At 38.5% G+C, this 25,294-nt stretch overlaps 1 protein-coding gene across 1 annotated transcript in view; it reads right to left on the reverse strand.

The window, feature by feature from the left end:
- FOCAD (focadhesin) overlaps window positions 1–24,683 on the reverse strand; it is a gene marked incomplete at its 5' end in the record, with an annotated part of 55,886 nt that extends 31,203 nt beyond the window's left edge. Inside the window, 8 exons of the mRNA XM_010081426.1 lie at window positions 1,983–2,024; window positions 4,196–4,284; window positions 6,509–6,601; window positions 16,930–17,051; window positions 17,299–17,487; window positions 21,383–21,518; window positions 23,008–23,091; window positions 24,633–24,683. Of these exons, the coding sequence (XP_010079728.1) occupies window positions 1,983–2,024; window positions 4,196–4,284; window positions 6,509–6,601; window positions 16,930–17,051; window positions 17,299–17,487; window positions 21,383–21,518; window positions 23,008–23,091; window positions 24,633–24,683 (806 nt within the window). The remainder of the gene's footprint in view (window positions 1–1,982; window positions 2,025–4,195; window positions 4,285–6,508; window positions 6,602–16,929; window positions 17,052–17,298; window positions 17,488–21,382; window positions 21,519–23,007; window positions 23,092–24,632) is intronic.
- Between the last annotated feature and the right edge of the window lie 611 nt (window positions 24,684–25,294).

The following is a 25,294-nucleotide window of genomic DNA, read 5'->3' on the forward strand; positions in this document are numbered from 1 at the left end:
TTACATTAGAACAGTTTGCAGTGCACTATGCTTTTTGCATCAACCTTCCGTTTCCAAAAACTTCCTCAGCTGATGCTGTAAAAATACACCTGCACTGCAAATTTAGGCATTTGTTCCAGATCCAAAGATCTCATTTTAACAATAAAAATATTTTCTAGATTTACGGTTTGCTTTTAAAAAGAAGATACATAGGTCTTAGTGGAATGCCACTGATCTCTCCTATTTAAAACACAAACTATTTCCTTTCAGACAAGAGATACCTACAAATAATTTCAACCAGGTGCTTAGCTATGTTCTTTGAAATCTCCCTGTATCTCTTGCCTTAAATAAGTTAGAGTCATAGAACGGTTTGGGTTGGAAGGGACCTTAGAGATCATCTAGTTCCAACCCCCCTGCCTTCCACTAGACCAGGTCGCTCAAAGCCTCATCCAGCCTGGCCTTGAACACCTCTAGGGATGGGGCATCCACTTCCCTGGGCAACCTGTTCCAGTGCCTCACCACCCTCACAGTAAAGAATTTCTTCCTAATATCTAGTTTGAATCTGCCCTCTTTCAGTTGATATCCATTACCCCTCATCCTGTCGCTCCATGTCCTTAAGGTCCTAATCTATGTATAGAACCTTTGTTGTTATTGATCATCAACTTTTCAAAGACTACATTTCATGATGGACCTGAAACAGAGAGAAACTTCTAAATCTACACACTCATGAAAGCTGGATCCTTCACATTTAATGAAGGTAAAAATCATAATTCCAACAAGCCCTAGGAGGAAAAAGAACAGTATCTTACTCTTTATTGAAAATACAGGAAAAAACCACAATATTTTCTTAAAAGAAAGTCAGTAAGCACAAGAAGTTCTAGAGACATGATCTATGCACAGGAAATCCTTCTGCTGTTACCTAAAGAAAATTCACCACTCCCTCCCAAATCAGGCAATGCTTTTATCTCAACTAGTTTTGCTAATGAACTTCTATAACTAAAACCATAATTTTAATTCTGAAACACAGAATATGACATATTTAAAGTTTATTATTTCCCTTTATCTCTTTATACTACCTTACCTTAACACAGGTATTTATTTATTCAGTAGCTAAAATATCAAACAGATCTTCCAATTTCATCCCTCTTTAACTGACTCCTTCAAAATGACCAACATGCAAGAAAACAGAACAGCTGGGAATATTTTAAATATCTGAACAAGGATAAGTTAAAAAAAGTTCAAACCCAACACATCTTAATCAAAATCTCTAGAACGCTCAACTCGCAAAAGTATTTAAAAATAATCTTTTATACATTATACAATTTTGAATTGCTCTGTGAGATTTCACTCTAATTCTTTCACTGATTACATCTTTATGATTTAAGATTTTCTAAGTACTTGTTCTTATGAGGATTCACTATTTCTGATACTTTTGCTTAACCTGGTGTAAGTGGCCAATTTCATGTTAACCAAGGACAAAGCATAATAGGAAACTATCTGCCAGTGGAGAGCGAAAGGAAGAAGCCAAATGGCTTTAGCAGCCTAGGAAGGAAGGTTAAGATACTTATTCTAATAGCAAAAGAACAAGCCTGTCATAATCTGCAAACATGTAATTTCCTGCCTTTGGAGGGCCTCTGGGCACAAGGCACCTTATCAGAAAGTGGGACAGTTTTGAAGGGCCCATACTCCACTAAAGACCAGCCAACTTCTAGATAAATGAAGCTACTCAACATAAACAGTCTGTTAGTTAACAAAAAACTCCACGCTAATAGAGCATATAGCACTACCCAGGCTTTACTCAAAACATTAGGCATCAGCCTTTCTAATAGACACAGTCAGTGGTAAAAGTCTCAAATCACAAGGTGGGGAAGAGCTCCTTTCCTGAACAGCAGTCATGTGAAATCATGAAACTGGCAGATAACTAATTGCAGAAAATATTATCTTACATCCATCTGCCACAAAAGAGAACTCATTCTCCTCTGTAATAAATTAGCAGTTCTTACTTGGAGGCACCTTTGATGACATCGGTCAACATATCTCTGACCCTGCAAGAGAAACAGAACTTACACTATGTTCATTATACTACAGCATGAACTCAGCTAATTTCACCTTATATCTTACACGTGTCCATTCTATGTTAACAATTATCATATCTATCTATCAGAAGACCTAGAACAAATTATTCATAAGCATTAAAATTGTAAAAATGCTTACATACCATGCAATATTTCTTCATGTTCATGTGTACTACCAATGTTTTCTAAAGGGCTCTTATCTGACTTAATAGCACTTTTTGTAGAATGCAGGTTCATGCAACAGCCATAAATCTGTTTTTTGAGATGTTACATGTAAGTTTCCAGATCAGTGTGCTAGATCTTACCATAACAACATGAGAATGTTTCACAATGGACAACTATAACAATTTATCCAACACTTGCTATACTCCTGGAAACCACTAGGGGCAGTTACACTATGAGGCAGTATAGTAACCAGATTCCATTCAAATGAAAGACATAGGAGCAGTTAAAATTTCTTACACATTACTGCAGTTGATTCATAATAGGCTATTTGTCTGCATTTGTTTAGCTTTTTTTTGACATCAAGACAGAAGCAGAGATGCAGTGAACCGTCTATATTGCCAGGTCTGGGCAAGGAAGGAGATCCTCTATACTACAACATACACCACCATCCTGGCAATGACTGTCATCCTACAGAAAAAGATACACTCCAATCACAGTTCCACAACATGTGATTAGAAGACTAATAATGTATGCCTTGTAAACTAGGAACATATGTTATAAGACCGAGTTACACTTGGGATTTAAAAGAAACCTACTCAGGCTTTCCACCATAACCATACTGGTTTTGCACACGGCTTCAAACTCACCGACACTAGAAGCACATCAACTTGTCAAATACCAATGCAAAAATGCACAGCACTTACACTATAAAGCATTAACACTAAAGTTTTACCAAGCTGTCCACAATCAGGTTAAACCCAGTGGGAAACACAAATGCTTAATGGTTACGGAAGTTAGAGCCCTGAAGCACCACGCAATTAAGGGGGAACAGGAAAAGACATGAAAACTAATACTGGACTCCCAGTTCACTTACTGCTTTGATTTCTCTCCTATTAAAGGGAACTCTGTTTTTTGACATAGCTTACATTAACACTATTTAGGAAATACAGAGCAGAAATTGGTTCAGGAGAAATCTACAAAAGCAGCATTGCTATACACATTCTTCTCACTTGGAAAATGTTTTCTCTTTATACCCTATGAAGAAAGGGATTGGGCAGAGCAACAACAGAAAATTGTGCCACTACTACATAAAGAATCTCTTCTACAATAGCATATCATTCTGGATCTTACTATGAAACTCTTTAATCTAGACCTGGCTGTTATAAAACAACAGACACTAATTTTGTATTCCCCTTGAGTTAGACTTGGTAACGCCTTTTACACTGAAATGGGCAAAGGGCATTTTGGTTTTGTTTGTACATACATTGTTCCCAATGTGCTTATGAACAAGCACAGAAACTGATATTTATACTGTCCATGGAAAATGTATTTCTTTCTATCCATTAAAGCTCCCACTTCCCACCTTGTCCCCATGGCCATGCACATACACAGCTAAATCCTGACAGACTGAGAGACATTCCTCAGATGACTGAATAGAAGTAGTTGAGGATATGCATCAGGGTGCGCATCATGTGCCTGCTTTTAAACATCATCCTCAGGCTGAACATTGCCAACTTACCATACAAACTGAGGTGTGTCTCAGTTCACTACAACAAACATCATACCATGGCTTACATTTCTTTTATCAAGACATTTTCAGTGAGACATCTCACTTTAACTATACAAGTAAGTTTTGCTCTTTGCATAATCCTTCAGTTTTAACATGACAAAAAGAAAATACAGTTTTCCATTCCTTCCAGTTGCTCACCCTACAAAATTTCAGACACTGTAGAGGGGAAATTACCTGTGAACCTGTGCATATGGGAATCCTTACAGACAGTTACTCAGTAGTCTCCTTCCTGCTCCCTTCTCCCGCCTTGGTCACTGCTGTATCTGTTAGCTTTTTTTTTTGTTTTTTTTTAATTAGTGCTCACACAGTTTTTAAACTTGCAAAACTAAAGGCTTTGAAGTCTTGCCCTCCTCTGACCCCTCGCTTGCGATTACAAGTGATCAGGAGCAGACAGGCACTTCCTTACCACAGCCAGGCTGTAAATTGTTTGTACTGCACCTCTTCAGGATCCTCTTTTCCATGTTTTAACTGCATCTCCAGCTCCGCCTGCCTCCCCTGCAGAATTACAGAATAAGTCAGTAAGTGGATCTTACATGACCAATCATCATAAGACTTCTTCAGAGAACACTTAAGTAATGGATGTAGCCTTTTACTTGAGAGCTACTTCATAAGTAAACTTCACTGCTTTTCATACAGGATCTCACTGTAATATGCAATATATTAAGAATTATTATTTTTTTTTCTGATTGAGGAAAACAAACTGCAGATGGCATCAACGACAACAGGTACTGAGACATTTCTACTAGTCCATACAAAGAGACAAGTTCCCTTGGGAAGGGGTACAACAAGCAGGGAATGAGATTGGAAGCCTCCTACCTAAAATAGATTCTAACAGCAAAATATCACTTTCTTGATTCACTGCTTAAAGCAGAAATCCTCATCCTTTCCCCTTCCATGATCCCAACCTTCCTGTGACCTTCTACAACAGTTCTTTCTGTATCTTAAAGGAGATTATATGGATTCTGGCCTCTAACAATTGCGATTTAAACATATTAAGCAGCTTTGCTTTCATGTTCAGTCTCCAACTGCATGACAACTACATCCTAACTTGTTTAGGTTGTCCGTTTCTGCTCCTTAGTAGGTTACTAAGCCGTAAGAAAAAAATATAGGCACATAAGCTGTGTTTTTCAGGTATTGAATGCTTGTAGTTTGGGTGTGGATAAAAACCTGAGAATATAAGAGAGTCAACCCTGTAAATCCAGATGTCACTCAAAAGGTCACTCTCCACAAAGATTACAGAAGTATACACAACACACTGACTAAAGAGAAGGATGCACAAAAACTATGCAAAAACCTACCGCGATTTCCCCAAACATAAATATTTGCATAAGTTCTGTACTAAATCAAGATGTGTAGGATCATCAGGATGAGGTTGATTTAAGTGTCAAAAATATGCTGAACACACAAACTGGCAGAAGTGCTTAAGCATGTGAGTAGCCATAATAAAAGACAAGAGGACCTTCAGGTGGGTCCGAAGGGAAAAAATCTTCACACAAGTGTTTTAGTCAACTGGTCTCTATGAACATCTGCCTCCAAAACGTAGAAATGACTACACTACTATCTGCTCAAACTGAATTATATACTATACCAGACTACTCATCTTATACTGTAGTCTCTTTTGGCCATCTCCAATGAAATGTACTATAGAAGTATAAGGTGTAAGTAAAGATACTAGGTCTCCAGTGAGGGATTTCAGAAGCAACAAAAATAGGCTCTATTGCCCTGTAAAATTGCACTAAATCCTAGAGAGGCTTTTAGAAACAAGTCTGGTGAATGTCAAGCTTTTCGTGAAGTCTTGACTCAGAGCGGAAACAAAATTCGAGAGTAATTAAATGCAAGCAACAATGGCCCCCTCTGTAGTTACAACCTAAAATTACAATTTGAATAGCTACTGCCTGCTTTGAAATGGGGCTGGCTCAGCTGAGAATCTGATATTTTGCTGATGGACAAGATAAAATTTGTTTTGAAAATGTTAGAGAAGCATATGTTTTGCTGCACAGCCAAACAGGGAACAGTAAAAGCTTCTAGAATTCGTTCAGCAACCCGAGCTGCTCACGCTGAAAACAGCTGATGTCGACTGGAAACACAAACAAAGGCAGCCTTCCAGTACCACACAGAGAACCTTCTAGAAGACAGGTATTTGTTAAATGTTTTTTAGATCATTTTCTGGTTGAAAAACCAAATGACACTACACTTCCCTGGATATCAGGTCATCTAACCCAATGAAAGACAGGTTTTAAGATATTTCCTGATCACTATAGGTGGTAAAATCAAAAGATGAGGCCTTCACACTGTGACAGCATTACATGCTGGTTAACTGAAGTTCTGTTTAATGAATTATTCTTCGATAGCTTCTGTCTCCTTTGTGATACTATTATGACAAAATTCCTACCCAAAATAATAGGTTAGAGCACTAACTAAAATTTCATATTCTAAAAATTCTAGGAATCGATACATTCTGCAACTTGACACAGGAACAAGACTGCAAGAACCTCAACTGTAAGCAGAACTTATAATTATACAAAGTATCACAGATTGTGCTACCATTAACTAAAGATCCATTTTATTTTTATCCCTCTTTCATAAATTTTATTATTAGATAAATCAAGCTGTATATTTAAATTACTGTAACTTGCATGGATGCTCTTGCTGGTAAAAATAAAACTCATAGCACTTGAATGAGCATTAACATGCACAATATTATGTACCTCAAAATTACCTGTAAGATTGCATTGTAGGTTCGACTCATAAATCCTAACCAGGACTGTGGCAGCACCATGGAGCGGTGCCATTCGGAAGGCTGAATGTTAACCTGTGCAACACACCAGAAAGGGTAGAAGTGGTTATAGTAATTCTAACATATGCAGAATACATGTTCTCCAACCTGTGAATTGCAGGCAGTAACATACACACACCCGTAGGACATTATACACAGCTGTAGGAAACTAAAATGATAATATACTTCCCCTTTCTGGTTTTACCCACACTAAGTTACTTTCAACTTCATTACCCAAGTCAGACAAAACTGGTTGCTTCACATAGTTCAACAGATAATTGATTCCAGAGAAAGCAGTGGAATTATATTTGGCAATAACCACAATACTTACTAGCACTGGTAGACAAAAATACATACATAACAAAGATGGTAGTGTAGTTGATGTCTGTTATAGTTTTTGTAAATCTTAGGTGCTTCTATAAAAGCTTTAAACAGACACTTAAATACAAGTAGATGAATATGTAAATACAGGGGAGATTATTCAAAAGGAGTTAGCATCCGTGACTGGGTTATACGTAACTATGCTCACGTACATGGTTCAAACTTCCTTTACGGAAAGGAATTGTTAAAAAAATAAAGGAATTACAAAGCTCCTTTTTAGGAAGCACCAGGATAGAACTAACAGGAGGAAAACAACACCAGCTCAAACATAGTTTAAAGGAATATGCAACAGCTCTCCCTCTCTGCCTCCCAAACTCACTCAGGTATGACAGCCTCAACTGTACAACAGAAGAGTAACGCAGTCAACTACACAACGTACGTGCACACTTTCCTCAGGAGCCCAAGGTTGTTCTCAGTAAGCACCACAGCAAAACTGACTCTAAGACTTTTTCAAAGCATGTTGAGAAACAGAAATAAAGTCAAAGGATCTCAGTAACAAGCCATTTTCTATCCGTTGGTAGCTTAACAAAGGTATTACAGGGGTAAGTTAAACAGAATGGGTCACAAATTCAAGGACACAAGAAAGTTTCTCCAGACATCAGAGTCCTGCATGATATATGTATCTCTCTGTCCGCAATTTACATGTTATGCAGTTTATAAATCAAAATACATTAATTCACAAAAAATGTGTATCACAGCTAATTAGAAGAGTCTATTTCCCTGTCTCCATGACAGTCGTAATTGCAGCAATATTTTATTAAAGTAAAACAGGAGTTTAGGTGTCCTCTTCTTTTAAACTGCTGCGTTTTCAGACCCACAAACAACATAAGCTCTGTAATGAAAATGATGGCTGTGTGCATTGTTATATCTCATCACATTCCACAGTGGGCATACAGAGTTGATTTTGCCTGCTACTGTTCAATTATTTCTACTGTCTGTCTCTACCAAAAAGATGAAAACACACAGACACTTGGAGTCACTTGGAAATAAGTTATTTAATGACAGCACTTTCCAGGATAATCAGTTTTTAATAAAGGAAAGGCAAACATGCCAGGCTGAGGTGAGACGGGATACATATCATTGTCCACTGTTTAAGGCCTATGCTTTCTAGTTCTAAATTAAAAGAACATGCTAGACTCCCTGAGTCATGGAAAAACCTTGTGAGCTGTGATAAAAAATTGTGCAAAACCCACCTAGAGTGACTAATCTTGCCAGGCTTAATCCCAGAAGGTTGTTATTCTTCCTTTTTATTCCTCCCATTTTATTATGGAGACTAGTCGCTGTTCACATGTAAAACATTTCAGGCCTCAAAGTAAGCAAAACCCTCTTTTCTCCATCATGTGCTCCGTTGGCCTCCTCTGTACAGAATGGCTAACCAAGATAAACAACTGAACTCCCATTTCTGTTAATTATCTTGCTAAATCCTCATGCTTAATCTCCTCTATTTTATGGCACTCACTATCTACATAAAGCAGTCAGTACTCTTCCTGTACGTGGATTTTACAACAAAAAACAAAGGACCACGCTAAGGCTTCATGCCCACTGTCAGGTGTGAACTTAAAACAGTTTTGAGTAAGTACTAATACATTTATAAAAATAAATACAACCTAAAAGTCAACCAATCGAAAGAGATTAACTACTCCACCCTACAGCCAATAAAAATACACCCTGCAGAAAAAAGAAATCTCATCTTTAAATGACTCAGTAATACTAGTCCTTCCTTTTTAACCAAAATTGTATCCACAAACCCCTTTCATCTCTGCTCATCAATTCCTCCAACAAGTTGATGAGCAGTCATGGCTCCAGTCAGAATAGTTTGCCTTAGGTTTCTGCAGCGACTCCAGTCTTCCTCTTTGCCTCTACTCTAAAATTATTTTAGACTTGTGCACTTATATTTGTTTGGGCTCATGGTGATCTATGAAGTTCACTATGCAATCCACACTTGTGCACCAGACACTACCTGCTTATGCGGGAAATAAAAAGCTTCAGGTATACTGTTCCCTTTAAAACAACTAGACAACTTGGTCTAATCAGGAACCTATCATTAGCACCTTGCACATCTTATCTAAAATTTTCAGATGTGCTTGATGACCTGCAGAACTGCTACGCAGCTTTTGATTAACTAACTTTCTTCACGGCAGTAAACATTTTGCAGATACATGGAATGAGACGAAGACAAGAGGGAACAGAACATCTTCACATAACAAAGAACACTCAAGCAAAATTCATCTACAACTGAAAATAATTGGACATAGTGCTGAAGATTATCACATAAGCAGCGCTGATACCCGCTATTTCAGTACAGGAAACCAGCAGTCTCTACTTCTCTATCACTGGATACACAATGATAACAACAACATTGGTTAACCAATACTAGCAAGCACAAACAAACCTGACAATAAGTGAAGTTCAGATTTTTTTGAGTGCACAATTTATGTGTAAGAAGATATTGAGCAGGGGCGGGGAAGGCACAGGGAAGGAGGCTCAAAGGACTTGCGAATCCATGACGAGTGGTTGTGAAACACTGCCACACTGGCCCTGGGATGCTCTTAGGAGGCAGCATAGCCAGAGCAGGCTGCCAAGTAGTTTTCAAGAAAAGAGCTGCAGCCTGACATCTGAGGCAATAAGAAACAGTATGAGCTAGGAACTAGTAACCCGAGCCGGTTAACTGATGCTTAAAAAGGACGTCTCCCTGAAAAGACACACAAGCATAGACTGTGTTGGCCAAAACCCAAGACAGGCAACGCTGGCAAACCACAGGAAATATTACTCCTGTACTTCAACACTTCTGAATACACATGGGACAAGTTTTGCATGCTTCTGCAAGGCTGGAAATTTCAAATGAAATCAGAAGCTCATTCCCCCTCTCCAGTGCACTCCCAATAAAATCAAACACCATGGCAAGATCTGGATAAGCTTTCGTTCAGCACTGGTGCCTTTGTGCTGCCACAGATCTTTGCATATCGCTCACTTGTTGTGCACTGATATATAGCCAGCAGAGAGCACACAAAACAGATTTATGGAACAGGAAATTAAGCATGTTTCTGTCACTTCCCTGGATACCTAATTGAGATAATACTGTTTAAAGAACCTAGAAACTATGGTATCATTAATGATATCTTAAAATCTGCTGTAGAGCAGAGAGACTGGGAATCACAATAAGTTCTTTTACTAAGTATAACAGCTTTCCACCTCACTAGCCCTGCCACGTGGTCCCTAAATTCAGCTCATCTCTAACAAACGTGTGGCTGCAAAACTGGTTTAGACCATATGTCTATGCCAGTGAAATGTTTAGGCATGTATTTAATGCCCTTCTCACATATGGAACATACAAACTGTAAGCCTCAGTGATTTCATAAATAAGGTGAGCATTACGTATCTGTACCAATGAAATAGTGAAACAGCATCTCTTTTCATATCAAATTTTGCTTGGAGGCTCTTTTTAACATACTTGCATGCATAAACTTCGAAATCCTTTCCCCAGCATTCCTTTGTGAGAAAAAAATTATCAGTCTTTCTTGAAGGCACACTAGATTGAGGAGGAGAAAAGCAAAAATCCGTCAACAAACTTACTTCCTGAATACTGTTTCATCACTGGAAGAGATACAATCAGTAAATTCAGTACTGGAAACTAGCACAAATTAGTTCATAATCTGAATTACATCCACTGAAATACCTAGGCACAGAAGAATACACTACAGTGAATTCTGTTACAGCAAATCCAATTATCATCTTAAGGTGCTTCACATATAAGGTTTCAGTCAGCTCTTGAATCCCTTAAATGCATCACAATCAATCCAGCACAGAGAAGTACAAAAGGAGTCTTCCACTTCCAGTGCTCAAAGATGCATCTCATCACAGCGCATCTACGAATACACTTAAAATAGACCCAGGGAATGCTGCTTCCATGAGTATACAGAGTACCTAACATGATTATTATTTGTAGAACGGTATTTAGTGCTGTACAAGTTGCCACTTGCATCCAACCCTCCAATTGTGCCTGCAAATATTACTAATTATTAGGGCAAAATAACTGTGCTATTTCCAACACACAGAAAGCATTTGAATATTGAGAAACGTGCAAAGCTAAGACCATCCTCCTTCATTTTAAAAACAGTGCACCAGTCCATACTGTCAAAGCCACCATTCGCCACATCTGTGTGCCAAAAGCAGGCTGCCTCTGTGCTTTCTGCATATAGCATGAACTGTTCCCTTCACCAAAAGAAAAGATGGGTAGCTAGCTGAAAGCCTAACAATGTTAACCCAAAATATGTATTTACAGAACCATCAAAACACGGCACATGATGTGAACATATGTGACTATTCATCTTAACTCATTTACACAACAGAGATAAGTGAAGCGGGTAAGAGATTATTCCTATAAACTCCTAGGAAGAATTACTCCAAAAACTGAAAGAGTCACAGATAATTATTAGCTCATCTAGCCCAGGTGACTCTGACAAACCCCAGGGACTTCTTGTATGGTATCATCCAGGCAGCCGTAGAGAAAACAAAGAAAATCCATGGTCTGTGTGACTTCTGACCACTGTGACTACAGTAACTTATACGTCCTCTAAAAGAGAGGTTAAAAAGTTCTGTTTAGTAACCAATCAAACAGCACATCTCTGTTTTTGGGGGAAAGATGATCTTTCTCTTTGAAGTTACCAGTGACCAGTAAAGGGCAATACAGCATTTCAAATGCACCACTCTTTATTGAACATACATGTTCTTCCACCCATGAGATATCAGTTCAAATAGCATCAAGAAGTGCTTGTGCATCTTAATATGATCCTGATGACAGGTATTACAGTTGCATCCAATCTCTCAGTTAGAAGAGCATGTAGGAGATAGAGTAAGTCTGACCCATTAAGGTTTAACCATAAATTAGTTTTTCACTCTTGTTTTTAGTGTAAGATTTGAAGGCAGCTAAGCCCAGGCATTTGTTATTTGTATGCTTTATAGACTTCTAAACATAAAAGATGAAATTCTTTTCTCTGCATACAAACTTTGTGTAACATGGTTTTTTTGGTAGCAGAATCTCAGGCATCATACTTCTACACACAAGGAATCTCACAAAAATGCACCTAGTTGCCTCAAGCCACTCCCCATGCTCCAGTTTTCAAAAAAAAGTAAGTATAATAATGGCAACTAAGCACACAAACATACAAACAGACATACAACCTCTAAGTTCATATCCTACAGATGTAAGCATTGATCAAATCACTGAAGAAATCAAAACATTATTATCCCAGCATGGCAATTATATTGATGACTGCTACTCCCTAACTAAGGAAATGCCAACTGCTAGGGATTTTTACAGATAAAATAAATGGATGCTTTCTATCTCCCAATTAATTGTAATTTCTTGGTGTTTACATCCACCTCACAGTTTTCTCAGACTGCAATACTTCAAAGGGAACTTGAAGTTGTCTTTTTAACAAAAAACTTCTTACATTACTTACAAAGTCACTATAAGAGGTAAAAAAACCCACCCCAAGATATAAAGGAGTCAAAGCAGTATCACAGAAGTGTCATTCTGGCAATTTAAAACCCTAAAAAAAATCCTTAACGTGTTGTGTTGAACTCTGAAGCAACGACTTTGCAAAACCACATTAACTCCTACAGCCACTGCAGGGAAAAGATGAGCCTAGGTCCTACTCACTCAATTTTCTTAGATCAATATTGTTTTTTGATAGCTTTATAGCTTAAGTTCCCTGTTTTTATTGTTAAACTCTGCTTCCCAGAACAACACTGAAGACTAAACAAACACTAATGCATGAAATTCAGTCAGATGAGCCCAGGGACTCACTTCTCTCCTAGTCAAAGCCCCAAATAGCATTTTCCTGACAACCCTAGCTCCAAATGTTTCTATGTACAAGGGACAAAAAGGCAAAGAACCCTTTTTTGTCTTTTAAAGCAATGAAAGCTGAGAACAGAAATACTGATATATTTTGATCAAAATTTTATAGTTACTGTGAATTTTCACTAAAAGGGTGCCGTTAGGATTGTCTGAAGATGTTTTGTGTTTAGGTTTATATTTCAAATGCACTTGGCTTTATTTTTAGTTTTACTACACCCTGAATCAATTGACTTCGTAAAATACTGAGATACTTAACATTTCCGTCTCGAGACACCAGTATGTATTCACTAACTCCATCCAGTTCACTACATTCAAGAAAAAACTCACACTTTGTCAAGCAAACCATTTTAAGGTTGTGTTTCTAAGAAGGCAGCCTGTTAGCACAAGAAAAGTCCATTTTGGATGTGCTGCTGGATGTTATAATCACTGCTAGTACATACAAATAAATAATTTTTTTACCAGAGATTGTATTTTGTGCTTTAGGAGGGCAACACGCAACTGTTTACAACATGGTAGTTGAGAACTGATCTTCATCCCACTACAATTCAGTTTGTATTACAATTTAGTACATGCCTTTTATAATAATATAATTAAATATGTTTTTCTCTAGAACCTCTGGCACTGACCCCCGGTCCCACTGAATGAAACAACTACATAGAGGGCAGAGCTTTTCTTTCTGGATGCTACACAAGCCCATACTTCATTCATAACTCATTACTCTAAATGTGCTCCTCTGACATATTTTGTAATATCCTTGTGGACTTCCCCTGGTCCTTGCCACTGCAGAATCCAAGTAGTCAGAAAACATTCATTAATTTACTTGCACACTCCTGTGATGATGAGGGTTATAATCTCCAGGTTCTGCTTTCATTCTTTGGTAGTAAAGATGTCAAGATGAAAAATATCTATTAAATTTGTATACATGATTAGATACCTTGAGATATGTGGTTAAGGGTGGTTTTTGTTTTTTGTTTTTACTTGTTTGAGAGAACTTGCCATCTGAGGTACTTCATAACCCCACTGACACTGCCTTCATAACACAGCACCAGGGAGAGAGTTCTACATGCCGGTACAAGTGGTGCAGACTGGCTTTCATTCTTGCACCACCTGGCCTAACTTCTACTGGGATCCATGCGGTGTCTCTGTGGCCACAATTTTTTTGTGGCTTTTCAGTTCAGAAAGACCAAAACAATAAAATGATGTATGATAGGTAAAAATTTTATGTGTATGGTAGCATTTGGAAACTTTTGAGAGATGGTACAGAGCTGGAAGACTGCACTAGGTAGAAGCAGCCAATTTCAGCATGGTTACTAATTCACATGGCTTGACTGGGAACTTCAGGCAAACTATGCTGCAGAGGTTTGCTAGAGATGGAACTATTCCATTTGCTCCAAAGAGACAGAGGGAGTGAACCAGTACAAACGCAATGTGAACAAGCGGGGAGCAGGACCTGAGAGCAAGGCCAGGAGGGAGCCATGCAGGTGTATCACAGGATCAGAACATAGCCCCCATGCATTTTCCGCTGCAGACCCCTATGCTCTGTGTCAGGTTTTCAGTTTGGAAACAGAAAACTCTCCAAACCCTGTGCACACAACCTTCCCACCCAACCCTTTGCTATGCTTATTTCATAAGAGAAAGTGTTCGGTGTCAGTGATTTTATTAGCATCATAATGGAATTTTGCAGCAGGCAGGCTCCAGGTCCGTTGGGGGTCAGTCACAAACCAGAATCAGGACCCAGACACATTCCCAGTTACAACCCATTACATATTAATCCTACTTCTTCCAATTTCTGCAACAAGTATAGTATGAGTGTCCGGTAAAACACCTCCTTTTGTTACACAGTTCTGGTTCACTGTCAACACACGATCCATCCTGTGGTCTGAAAAAAAAAGCTCCTCTGTACAAAATGGCATACAATCATATTTTCTTTAATAGCACCTAACAGCCTGTACATGGGACAGAGAAAGAAGAAGTAATGGGACCATTCAAGCTTTCCTATAATGGAAAAGTAGAACAGGAATTGGTATTGCTGTGGGGTGGAAAAAAAAATACATCTTTAAAATGTCCAGACATTCATACATTGTTTTCATCTCTGGACACACTGCTTAAGACTCAACCTAAATTTTTTAGAAGTTTTTTTATCACCATCTGTAATGGACTATTCATGCAGTTTTACAAGAAAACTGCATCTGCCTATCAAGTCCCTGATGAGGCAAGGCCTTATGATGTCTGAAAGCATTTAGCTTCTAGACTCCTAGTCCTACCCCTTGCTGATAAGAAGAAGCAAAGAATGCACCAAAGGCTTTACTCCCTTCATTAATAAAGGACCTAGTCTTGCTCTTACAACAAAGTAGCAAACCCTTGCTGAGTAAGGCCGCTGTCTCTAGCTCAAAGGTGCCAAGAAGGCCAAAGTTAATCTAATACAGCGTCCACACAACCACTGAGTCAATTGGGTGAAAGGGTTAATGCTACCCTTCCCCCTCTTGCACATGCACAGAAAGATGGTTCTCCCCATGTTAATTACGGAGACACCCCTCTCCGCTTCCTATGCTAATTGGGGAGACACCTCATGCTTCCTATGCTAATTGAAGAAAGTTAGGGGGAAATCTGAGAACTTTTGTCTATAAAAAGGTGAATAAACAAAGAGAAGGGGCTTGCACCCACCACCTGAGGACTCCTGAGACTGGTCGAGCAACCCCCCTCCCCCAAGATGTCCACGCTCATCTCCAAGGATCCGAAGAGTGGGGAAAACTTTTCTCTCTCTTCTCTCCTTTTCCTTTCTTTTTCTCTTCAAGCATCTCTTGACCTCTCTCTCTCTCTGGCACTTAAGGTAACACCTTATAAGTTTTATGCCAGCTCCTTTTGGGGCTTGTGTAGCAGGTTTTCTGTAGGTTGTTCATTTTAGTACTGAAAAGTGATTGCAAGTGTTGTGAATGGTTGTGGGTTAAGTGATTACAAGTTGTATGAGCAGTTGCGGGTTTCTTAGTATTGTTGGAAGTTGTGCTGTTAGATTTGGTATCGTTGGCTGTTGGTAGTGTTGTCATGAGTTGTCTTTACCAAGTAATTTTTTCTCTAATTGTTTCATTCCACATTTTATACCTTACATTTCCCTTTTCCCCCAAACAATTATATGCATTAAAGTTATAAGCCAGTGTTCAATTGTTTGGTGTCGTCTCACCTTAATTTGCCCCAAGGGAATACACAGAATCTCCATGAACCCCACTCATCCCACCCAGGGTGGTTTTATGAGCTGGGTTGCGACACCCTCTATGCTCTCTTGCTCATTTCATACTGATGTAATTCATACACTCTTATTTATGACTTGTGAGCAGAAACTTCACCCTCAGATGCATGTAATTAATCTCTGCATCAGTACAAAATTATCGTATCAACAGCATTATTTTATGAACTTTTGAAGAGATTAATACACTTTCATTTGTGTTAGTCACTGATCTCATTGGCATAAAATTGGGAAAGGAACACTTATTCCCCTAGATCCAGTTTAACTACTTATTTTGTTTTACTGCTCTCTGAAATTTTCAAAGATCAGTCTTCACATCAACTACAGAAGTACCACAATTCTAAACTCTCTGAAAGATTTTGTTACAAGCACTTTATTTTCTATAATAATTAAGTGGGGGCTTATTTTATGCCCCTCTTTCAAAACCACACCAAAGGTAACTGCATGGTTTCAGCAGTATAAGCCTAATAGGTCAGGCAGCTGAAACATTTAAGAGGCAGAATAGAATAGCAAGTCCTAGCAAGGTGTAGATGTCATTTCCATACAGAGTCCCACCATTGTTCAGACCTGCTATTCACCTACAACTCATTACACACAACAGGCATAAAGCAGGCAGAAGAGTCTGCGCAGCAGACAAAGGCAAAGGTCAGCTTCTGTTTGTTTTACTGATTTTCAGACGAGGTACTTCAGCCACGAGCACTTTAAAAAAAGTATTTACAAGTTCAATTCAAGTTAGTTGTCCCTCAGAGCAATTTAAGTTAATTATGATACATTCATATATATCATTACTAGGTGATATTAATTCCTAATTAGCATAAACAAATGAGTAGTAGGGCAGGGAAGGAAGCGTAATACTTCCAAAAAGGGAAGACAGTGACATACCTCGTGAATGAGGGCTACCAACATTTGCTGGAAATTGCGTCCCCTGCTGGCCAGAAATCGATTAATAGGCTTGCCATCTTTGCCCATATGGACTGGAAGGTCATAGCACAACAACATACCAGCTTAAAAAGGGAGGGAAAAGGAAAAGAAAGGTCAATACTCAAGCTCATATTTCAGAAGTCTTGCATAAGTCAGTGGAGAACTCAAAGCAAAGTACACTTAATAAAGCCAACAATGTAAAAGCATATGTAAGCACATGCAAGAAGCATAAGCCATCATTGTTTCTCAAACTGACTAACTCCCAGATTCGTAGAAATCTTTGGGCCAAAGCATGTACACTCGTCTAACATCAAGAAAGTGACAGCTTACCTGCAAGGCCTGGCGTCATGCCTGGTTGTTTGTTCCTCTCGTACATTTTCAGCAAGAAGTTTGGAACACCTGCCACGGTCTTCCCCTGGTCTGAGCGTGTGATCCCTCCTCTCAAGGCAGAATGATACACACCACGGGGCATGTTGGTCATCTCCTGTTTCACAAGTGATGCAGCAAACTCTTCAAATGCTGGATGAAGTGCAAGAAAATGAGGAGAGAGGAATGTCGGAACCTGACAACTCAGAGACCACACAAACCTTGAAAAACCCAGAATGACACCTGTGCTTCAAGGGAGATATGCTTACATAAACTAGTAATGACACATTCAGATGAAAGCTCAAAGCCAAAGAATTGTGAACTCTTAGCAAGTCTCTGGCACTGTACTTGCTGCCACTGCAACTTCAAGAGGCTCTGAGTTAAGTCATGTCAGATACTAAGGCTGGGAAGAAAATTAGCCTTAACTGTTCCATGAGCTGTTGATTCCATTCTTTCACTGCTACACCAATAACATCAGCACATGCTGTGAGAAGGACAATGAGAAACAAAACTGAAAGTGAACAAGATTGTCTCTAAAACCAGGTTGTTCTAAAATATATTTAAAAGAAGCATAATGCAAAGAGGGTACATGGAGAGAGACCTTGTATATGCAAACAGGGGATACAGAGAGAGAGAGAGAATTATTTCGATTTCTGTTACCGTAGCAGTACAAATTGTTTAAGTTTTGTGCTCTCAAGCTATGAATTTTATAGTGTAAACAGGTTTAAAATTATACAGAATTAAAGTTACTGTCCATTTATGAAGTTAATCTGAAGCAGCCTTTACAGGTGCCTGTTAGATAAAAAGGGCCGTGCTTCTGGACGTACCATGTATGTACGTACATATATACGACTGCATGGTTTTTGTTACCACATCAAAACTGAGAGCCAGCATTGTACCAGCACCTAGCAAACCTGGTATGTTTAAAAGTCTGTTAGCGCTTCCATTACGCAACTGAATTTTAAAGGGATTTATAATAACTGTTTCACACTAGGCTCAAAACTTTGGCATGCTAGTTCCCAAATCACAGGCAGTCCTGCTTTGACAAGGAACTAGAGGACAAAGGAGACAAAAGGGCACTCACTCATCCTTTCTGGGGCCAAGAAATACCCATGGCAGCTTGGAATAAAGTAGCTTTATACTGGAACTTTCTCACATTTCCAATTTTCAGCAAGTTCCTGTGATTTTCAGCAATGCTCTTTCCCACTTCATAATGCAGTGGCAGTCTGAATCTGTAAGTTTTTGTGGCATGGAAGGAAGGGTGTCTACATCTGGGGATTTTTTTTTTTCTCCACCTGTAATGCCAATATTCTTCAAACAAAAACCTCAGAAGACAGACAGCAGTTTTCACTACAGTGATTCAGACAGAAACTATAATCTTTGCCCTCAATCGTCAACATTATATACTCTTCCAACAAAAATAAATTTACTGACATCAAAACACTATCCACCTACCTGCTCTAGACTTTTCTAAGAGCTTTTTTGTTTAGGGTGGCTACAACAATAGAGAAGAAATTATCTGAAAGAGGACAGCTCTATCTCTGCTGGTAACCATCCACATTAACAGAGAGATACCCTAGCCCAGGTAATACCACTGTTGTCATATTACTACACTTGCTGGTTATGCTGAAGGACTTAATACTTACAAGCCATTCAAAAGCAATTATTCTGGCAAGAGATAACACAAGGATCTAGGCTGCCAGATATAACTCAAACTAGAAAAATCTGGATAAATTTAATGAAACGCCTAGATGCACAGCAAATATCATTTTTGGAATATCATGCTTGGAATCAGGTTGAAGGAAAAAAAGAGGTAACTAACATCACAGGAACAAAATTCTTAGCATCCTTCCTGCAGAAATATACCTCTCAATAATAACAACAACAACAATAAATAGCTGTTGTCTGAAGTTTATAGTTTGTTATATGGTATTATTTTAAATTGTCTGACTACGAGGTTTCAGACAAATCTCACCAGAATGACAAACTATTAAAATAGAAAATAATAAGGGTGTTGTACCCCTCCTGATATATTGTGGACTCTTAACACTTTCACACAATATGGAAACTGAAATCACACATCGGCTTTAAATGAGTTTGAGAGATAACACTACCTAAAACTTCATTTTCCAATGCTCCACATAAGCAGACAGCTGTGGTAAACTGGAATTGCAGCATGTTCCAACCAACTGCCATAGAAAGCCTACTTTTACTTTGTTTCCTGATTTTTCCTCAGCTCTGCTGCAGAAATAGGCCATATAGATTTGTTCGCAAGCTTTAGACATTGGGGCTTAGACAAAACCCCCACAATTCAACAGTAATGTCAGCACCATGCCCACCTTCTGGTTGAAACCTTTTAATGGCAGCTACCATAGCACTAAATGTTCAACTCTTTGGGAAGAGGCATGCAAAGTCTGAAAAAAAACTAAAGCTTTTTCTGCTCCTGAAAGTATTAAAGAAGAGGAAGGCAGGAAAAAAGAAGCAGAAATTCAGAGTTTAAGGAATCAGCAAGGAAAAGCAAGAAGAAGGGAGATCTCACAAGCAGCAAGCTAAACTTCCTTTAGAAGTTTCAGTTGATTTAGTGTGCACCAACAAGGACTTCAGGTGAAACTCCAAGAAACAGAGACTGTCTTCTTAAAAAGTGTTTCAGTCCTTCTCCTTCTAAGCAGTAAGGAAGTACTGAATTAATCTCAGTAACATGGAACAGCAGGATCCAGCAGATAAAATGACACAGATTAAGCTCCATTAGAACAGAGACTTTGTGGCCTATCTTTGATATTGTCTCATGAATCCTGTTTCACACTAGTGCAGCAATTAACTCAAAACAACCACTCCTGCTGATCACCAAAGCTTTTGCTCAATTGTATTCTGTCTTAACTAACAGTGTTAGAAGACAAAGACTCCTTGAAGGGAGAATCTATTCAGGGAACGTTTGGGTTAGAAAAGCTATGTGCAGATATGCTTTTATACCAGTCTGTGGTAGCTGCATCTTTTTACTCAGTCTGTTTTCTCTAGGTTTCCCATCTTCCTGGTAAGTTGCCTATCTCAGCATCCATTACACAGCTTGAGTTTTCTGCCCAAATACAGTATTCTCTTTTGTTGAAGTACGTTATGTCACTCTTCCCCACAAAGCTTCCAGAACTTACTAGTTAGTGCATACAGATTCTGCAGGTGAGGTTGCACATATTCCAGACCCCAATGCATGGAACTGTTAATGAATGGATCTTTCTAGCAGCCCCCGCTAGGAGAAAATACTACAAAGTACTACTACTATCTCATGGCAACGTTTACCAGTTGCAATTACACACCAAGATCCCAGACATTTTACAAACAGTGAAATAACAATGCCTGTGTCCAGGCACTAATGTCACAATCTTTTAACTGGAAGTGAAAGACAGCATTAAACACAAATCAAGGGAACATCAAATACCACAAATTATTAAATTGCATAGATGTCAAAACAAGTGCATCAATCAGAAGATCATCTGTTGAAGCATCCTTCAGTATCAATATACATCACACTAACATTAAGCATTAGGCATAGCACTAATATCTTTATTGATTAAGTAGATTTTGTATACAGCATTGTTACATTACTATTAATACTCTGTTTATAAAGCACTATGGTTTTGGGTGTGTTTTTTTTCTTCAGTCCATGCTGGGCCACAATACAGAGCTGCCTTTAAAAACGTCTGCTCAAATCTCCCTATTGAAGTTGCACTGCGATGGAACAATGGGCACTTGAAGTAAATAATAAGCAACTCGCTTTTCCTGTAGGACTTTTAAGGATTTTTAAGTTATATTGTAAGCGTTTTTTCCACTATTGGGACCTCTGACTGCTGCCTTCCTAAAAAAGAGTTGGGGGTTTTGTTTTCTTCTGAACTTACTTTACATTTTTTCCTGTCATTCGGTAAGATACTTTCCCACTAAAAAAAGATGAAAAAATGCTACACTTGAACATGACACTGCATTGTAAGAAAGCCACTTATCTGTACAGTCACTATGATTATAAATCTTCAAAGTAACCTCAATGCTGAATATATTATACCTCCTAAAACAGAAGATGGCGTTAGAGACAACAGCTTGATATATGAAGAACCTGGAACAAAAAGATTTGCCTCCTTTTCCTCTTCTTCATCTTCATTCATGTCTGCCTGTTCCAGTGAGTCAACTTCTGGTTGTGCCTGAAAGATTTAAAAAAAAGAAATGTCAACACAAAAATAAAAAATCCTATTTACCTTTCATGATTTCAAGTGTCAACCAAATGTCAGAAATACCAACCAAAAACTTCCCCACTTGATTAATTTCACTGCATTTAATTAATTTGAAGCTGAAAGTATAAAAGCTTTTCTTTCACCTGAATGAAAGGCAAAACTGGTTGATAAAAATCACATGGGTAGGTAAATCCATATCTGTAACACTAAAATTAATCTTGACACTTATAGACTGAGCTAATATTACTAAACTTAATTTTCACTCTGATCCTTCTTCAACTGGAGTAAAATAATATTTTATATTGGCACTTTAATACACACTGAGCATTTCTGCTAGGTGTTATGTTTCCATACTAGTTTTCAGAATTTGAGAAACTGCAACATATTTACAATGCTTTTAGTGAAAACATTTACTCATTTTCTAACAAGTGTGAAGTAACAGCACCAATAATATAGAGCTATGCACTACCATGAAACATTTGGTATTGCAGCAGTATTTAGAGACTTCCCACATTCTATCTTGGGCTCTTCTATGCAAAACACATTTTTCATTTTAAAGGTTTATGCAGAACTCTTCTCACTGATTTATATAAAGCAAGTATGTTTTTTAAGTTTCTTATTCCAACCTTTCATAATAGCCAGTTACAACATGCAAATGAAGCCAACCTTGTAATAACACAGTAAAAAAACCATACAGAATTATTTACTATGCCATAAAGTACCAGTGGACTACTGATTATTGCCTAGTATCTTTTACAAGGTTATTGTTAAAAAAAAAAGTCACATAGATGACCTTATGTGTCCATCTCCTTGCACTCTTCCATTTTGTAAGGTTACTGAGACAACGGATCAGACTGAAGTTTCAGTTTAACAGCCTTCTACACAGTTAAAAAGCTTTCCAATAAGTACCTCAATTCCTTTCTGGCTGCTTTTATCAACAACAAAAAAAAAAAAGCAAAATGGTATGCTGTAAAAGTTCAGAACAGAAACACAGGAAGAATTTTCAGCTTAATTCCAAATACAGCACCTACTTTTCAAACCGACTTGCCCATTTCAGGAACAAAAGTACTAAGCATGAGTGTGACTGCAATGGATGAAGCAGCAATCACAAGAGATGCTTAATGTAAAGACTCAACCGCAAACATTAACAGAAGAGCATAAAATGCAAATCCAATGCCCAAAAAATAACCTGCTGATTTAACTAATGAAAGAAGAAAAACTACGTTCTGACTGCTTAGACATCCCTCAGCCTCCATTTGTGCCTTTCCCCTCTCATAAGTCTTATTTATGCTAATCATACATAATATCCCATTTCACCAGTGGGAGCTCATATTCCCTCTGTGGGGCTCTGATTGTTGTCTGGTAGAGTTGGCACAAGGCCTTGTTTCCCTGCCAAGTGGATATAGCCCATGTCAGATGCAAGTGTCACATATTCCTATTAAACATACAACATCGCTACCTGTTCAGGAAGATGAAGAATTGTATGCTCTTCAGAGCCAAATGACGAGAGTGATTTATAGGCCGAAACAGCTACAATAGCATCCTACAATATATCAAAAAGAAAAAGAAAATCACAAACACAGTACATGGTATTGCTACCTACTGTAAACTCCACATACAAAGAGCCTACTCACTACCCAATGGATGCTGAAAAAGACTTTAAAATAACAATGTTTTCCTGTTTTGCCAATTGACGGGGTTAGCAGTAAGGACACAGGCACCAAATTAAAGAAGTAAACTTCTTTTTACTTATGTTTAAAGTGATAAAATAATGAGGAGAATAATACAGGGAAAACTAATTAAAGCAAGATAAGGTGAAGCAGCAAAATAATAGGCGAACTACTATAGCAAGCAAAAAATAAGGTAATGCACCTGAACATTACCACATAGAGTCAGTGACAGTGATTAAGAAAGATACATCACCAATTGCCCTATTAATATGCTACCATCATCCAGATCTGCAGTTGCTGAGGGGGCCTGGTTGCAGCGAGGATTTGGAGAACCCTTCCCAGCAATTGGGAAAACTCTACACAGTGCGTCCACCGTATAGATGAAGCTTCCAAATTTCTCTGCAAATGTTCCCTGCTTTTACACAGTTGAATAAACAGCTTTATCTCTCAAACTGCAAAAAAACATCTGATGTGGTTTTCTCGTTGCGAACTTCCATCTCAAGCATGGCCAGGGCAGGAGAGGCAAGATAACAAGAATAAAAGAATCTAGTAACCTTGATTAGGTATCTCTCAACAAAGCTTGTCACAACTTGCCACAGTCCTTTGCCATCTGTGGCTAAAGGGCATATTCGTGCTTGATTTTGGCTACTGTTAACTCAATTAGTATCTTTCTGCTGACTAACCTTACACAGCAAGCCTTACAGCAAAGCTCTATAAACGTTTCAACAAAGCTTTTATAAATTGGCATATATTAATAAGGCAATACATTGCATTTGTGATCAATGTTATACACGTTAGACATACCATTAGGTTGTGAGGTTCACCTAGAGGTCAACTTTGGTTCAGGGCTTCACTGCTCAGGCCCTAGTATTTAATTTCCTGAGCCATTTTCTCACTTCCTTAGTTTATATATACAACACAAACTATCAAGACCAATTATCTAGGCTTGATAGAAAACATTCTGAATGCTACACCCCATTACTGCTGTGAGGGGAGTTTATGTAGAAATATCCGAGCTCTATTTAAACTAAAATACTTAGGTTCCACCAGTCCCACAGTGTTGATAGTCCAACATTACCACTGTGTTACTATACTCCACAAAAGAATTGAGCTATTTGTCACAGCTCCAGCTTTGCCAAGAATGGTTCACCATGTCAAGGCTGAAGTCGACCAGAGGAGTCACACTAGTTTGTGTTACAATTCCCTTTGGGACTGGTAGATGTTAAGACCATTACTTACTGTCTTTCATGTGCATTACATTGCTTCAAAAACAGTGTTAAACAGTCAGTGACAAGAAGAAAACCCTATTAGAAAATGAGACTGCTGATACTGATAACCTTGCCTTAACAGAGGTATAAAACTTAATACCCTGCTGCTGATATGAAAAATTAACATTTTCAGTTGTATCACCTACCTTGTTCTGTGTGTTGTTCCAAAGGAAGCTGATAACTTGAGCTTTGAATTTCTACAAAAGCAAACAAAACAGCCATTCAGGTTTTCTTTAACCAAATAAGCAGTTGAAATAAAGGCAGTTACCTGAAACAAACTGCTGCCATATCAATATGCACGAAGCTAGGAAATTGGAAGGGGCACAGCTTTGAACTGTAGATGCATTCACATGTCCACACATTCTGGGAGAGGGAAACCCCTGACCAGCCTTGCACTGGAATTTCTCACCTATCTCCCAGAATTCACCAATGCATGCTATAATTGTAAAGCTGTATGGAAATGTGCATTATGATTATCCTGAATTAGGCAGTGGGTGCAAATGCAGGCACATTTAAAACTCATATAGAATCACAGAATCATAGAATGGTTTGGGTTGGAAAGGACCTTAAAGATCATCAAGTTCCAATCCCCCTGCCATGGGCAAGGGGACATTCCAATAGACCAGGTTGCTCAAAGCCTCATTCAGACTGGCCTTGAACACCTCCAGGGATGGGGCATCCACAGCTTCCCTGGGCAACCTGTTCCACTGTCTCACCACCCTCACAGTAAAGAATTTCTTCCTAATATCTACTCTAAATCTCCCCTCTTTCAGCTTACAACTTACCCCTTGTCCTCTAACTACACTTC

The sequence above is a fragment of the Pterocles gutturalis genome, unplaced genomic scaffold (assembly GCF_000699245.1).
Source record: "Pterocles gutturalis isolate BGI_N339 unplaced genomic scaffold, ASM69924v1 scaffold24214, whole genome shotgun sequence".
Lineage (NCBI taxonomy): Eukaryota > Metazoa > Chordata > Aves > Pterocliformes > Pteroclidae > Pterocles > Pterocles gutturalis.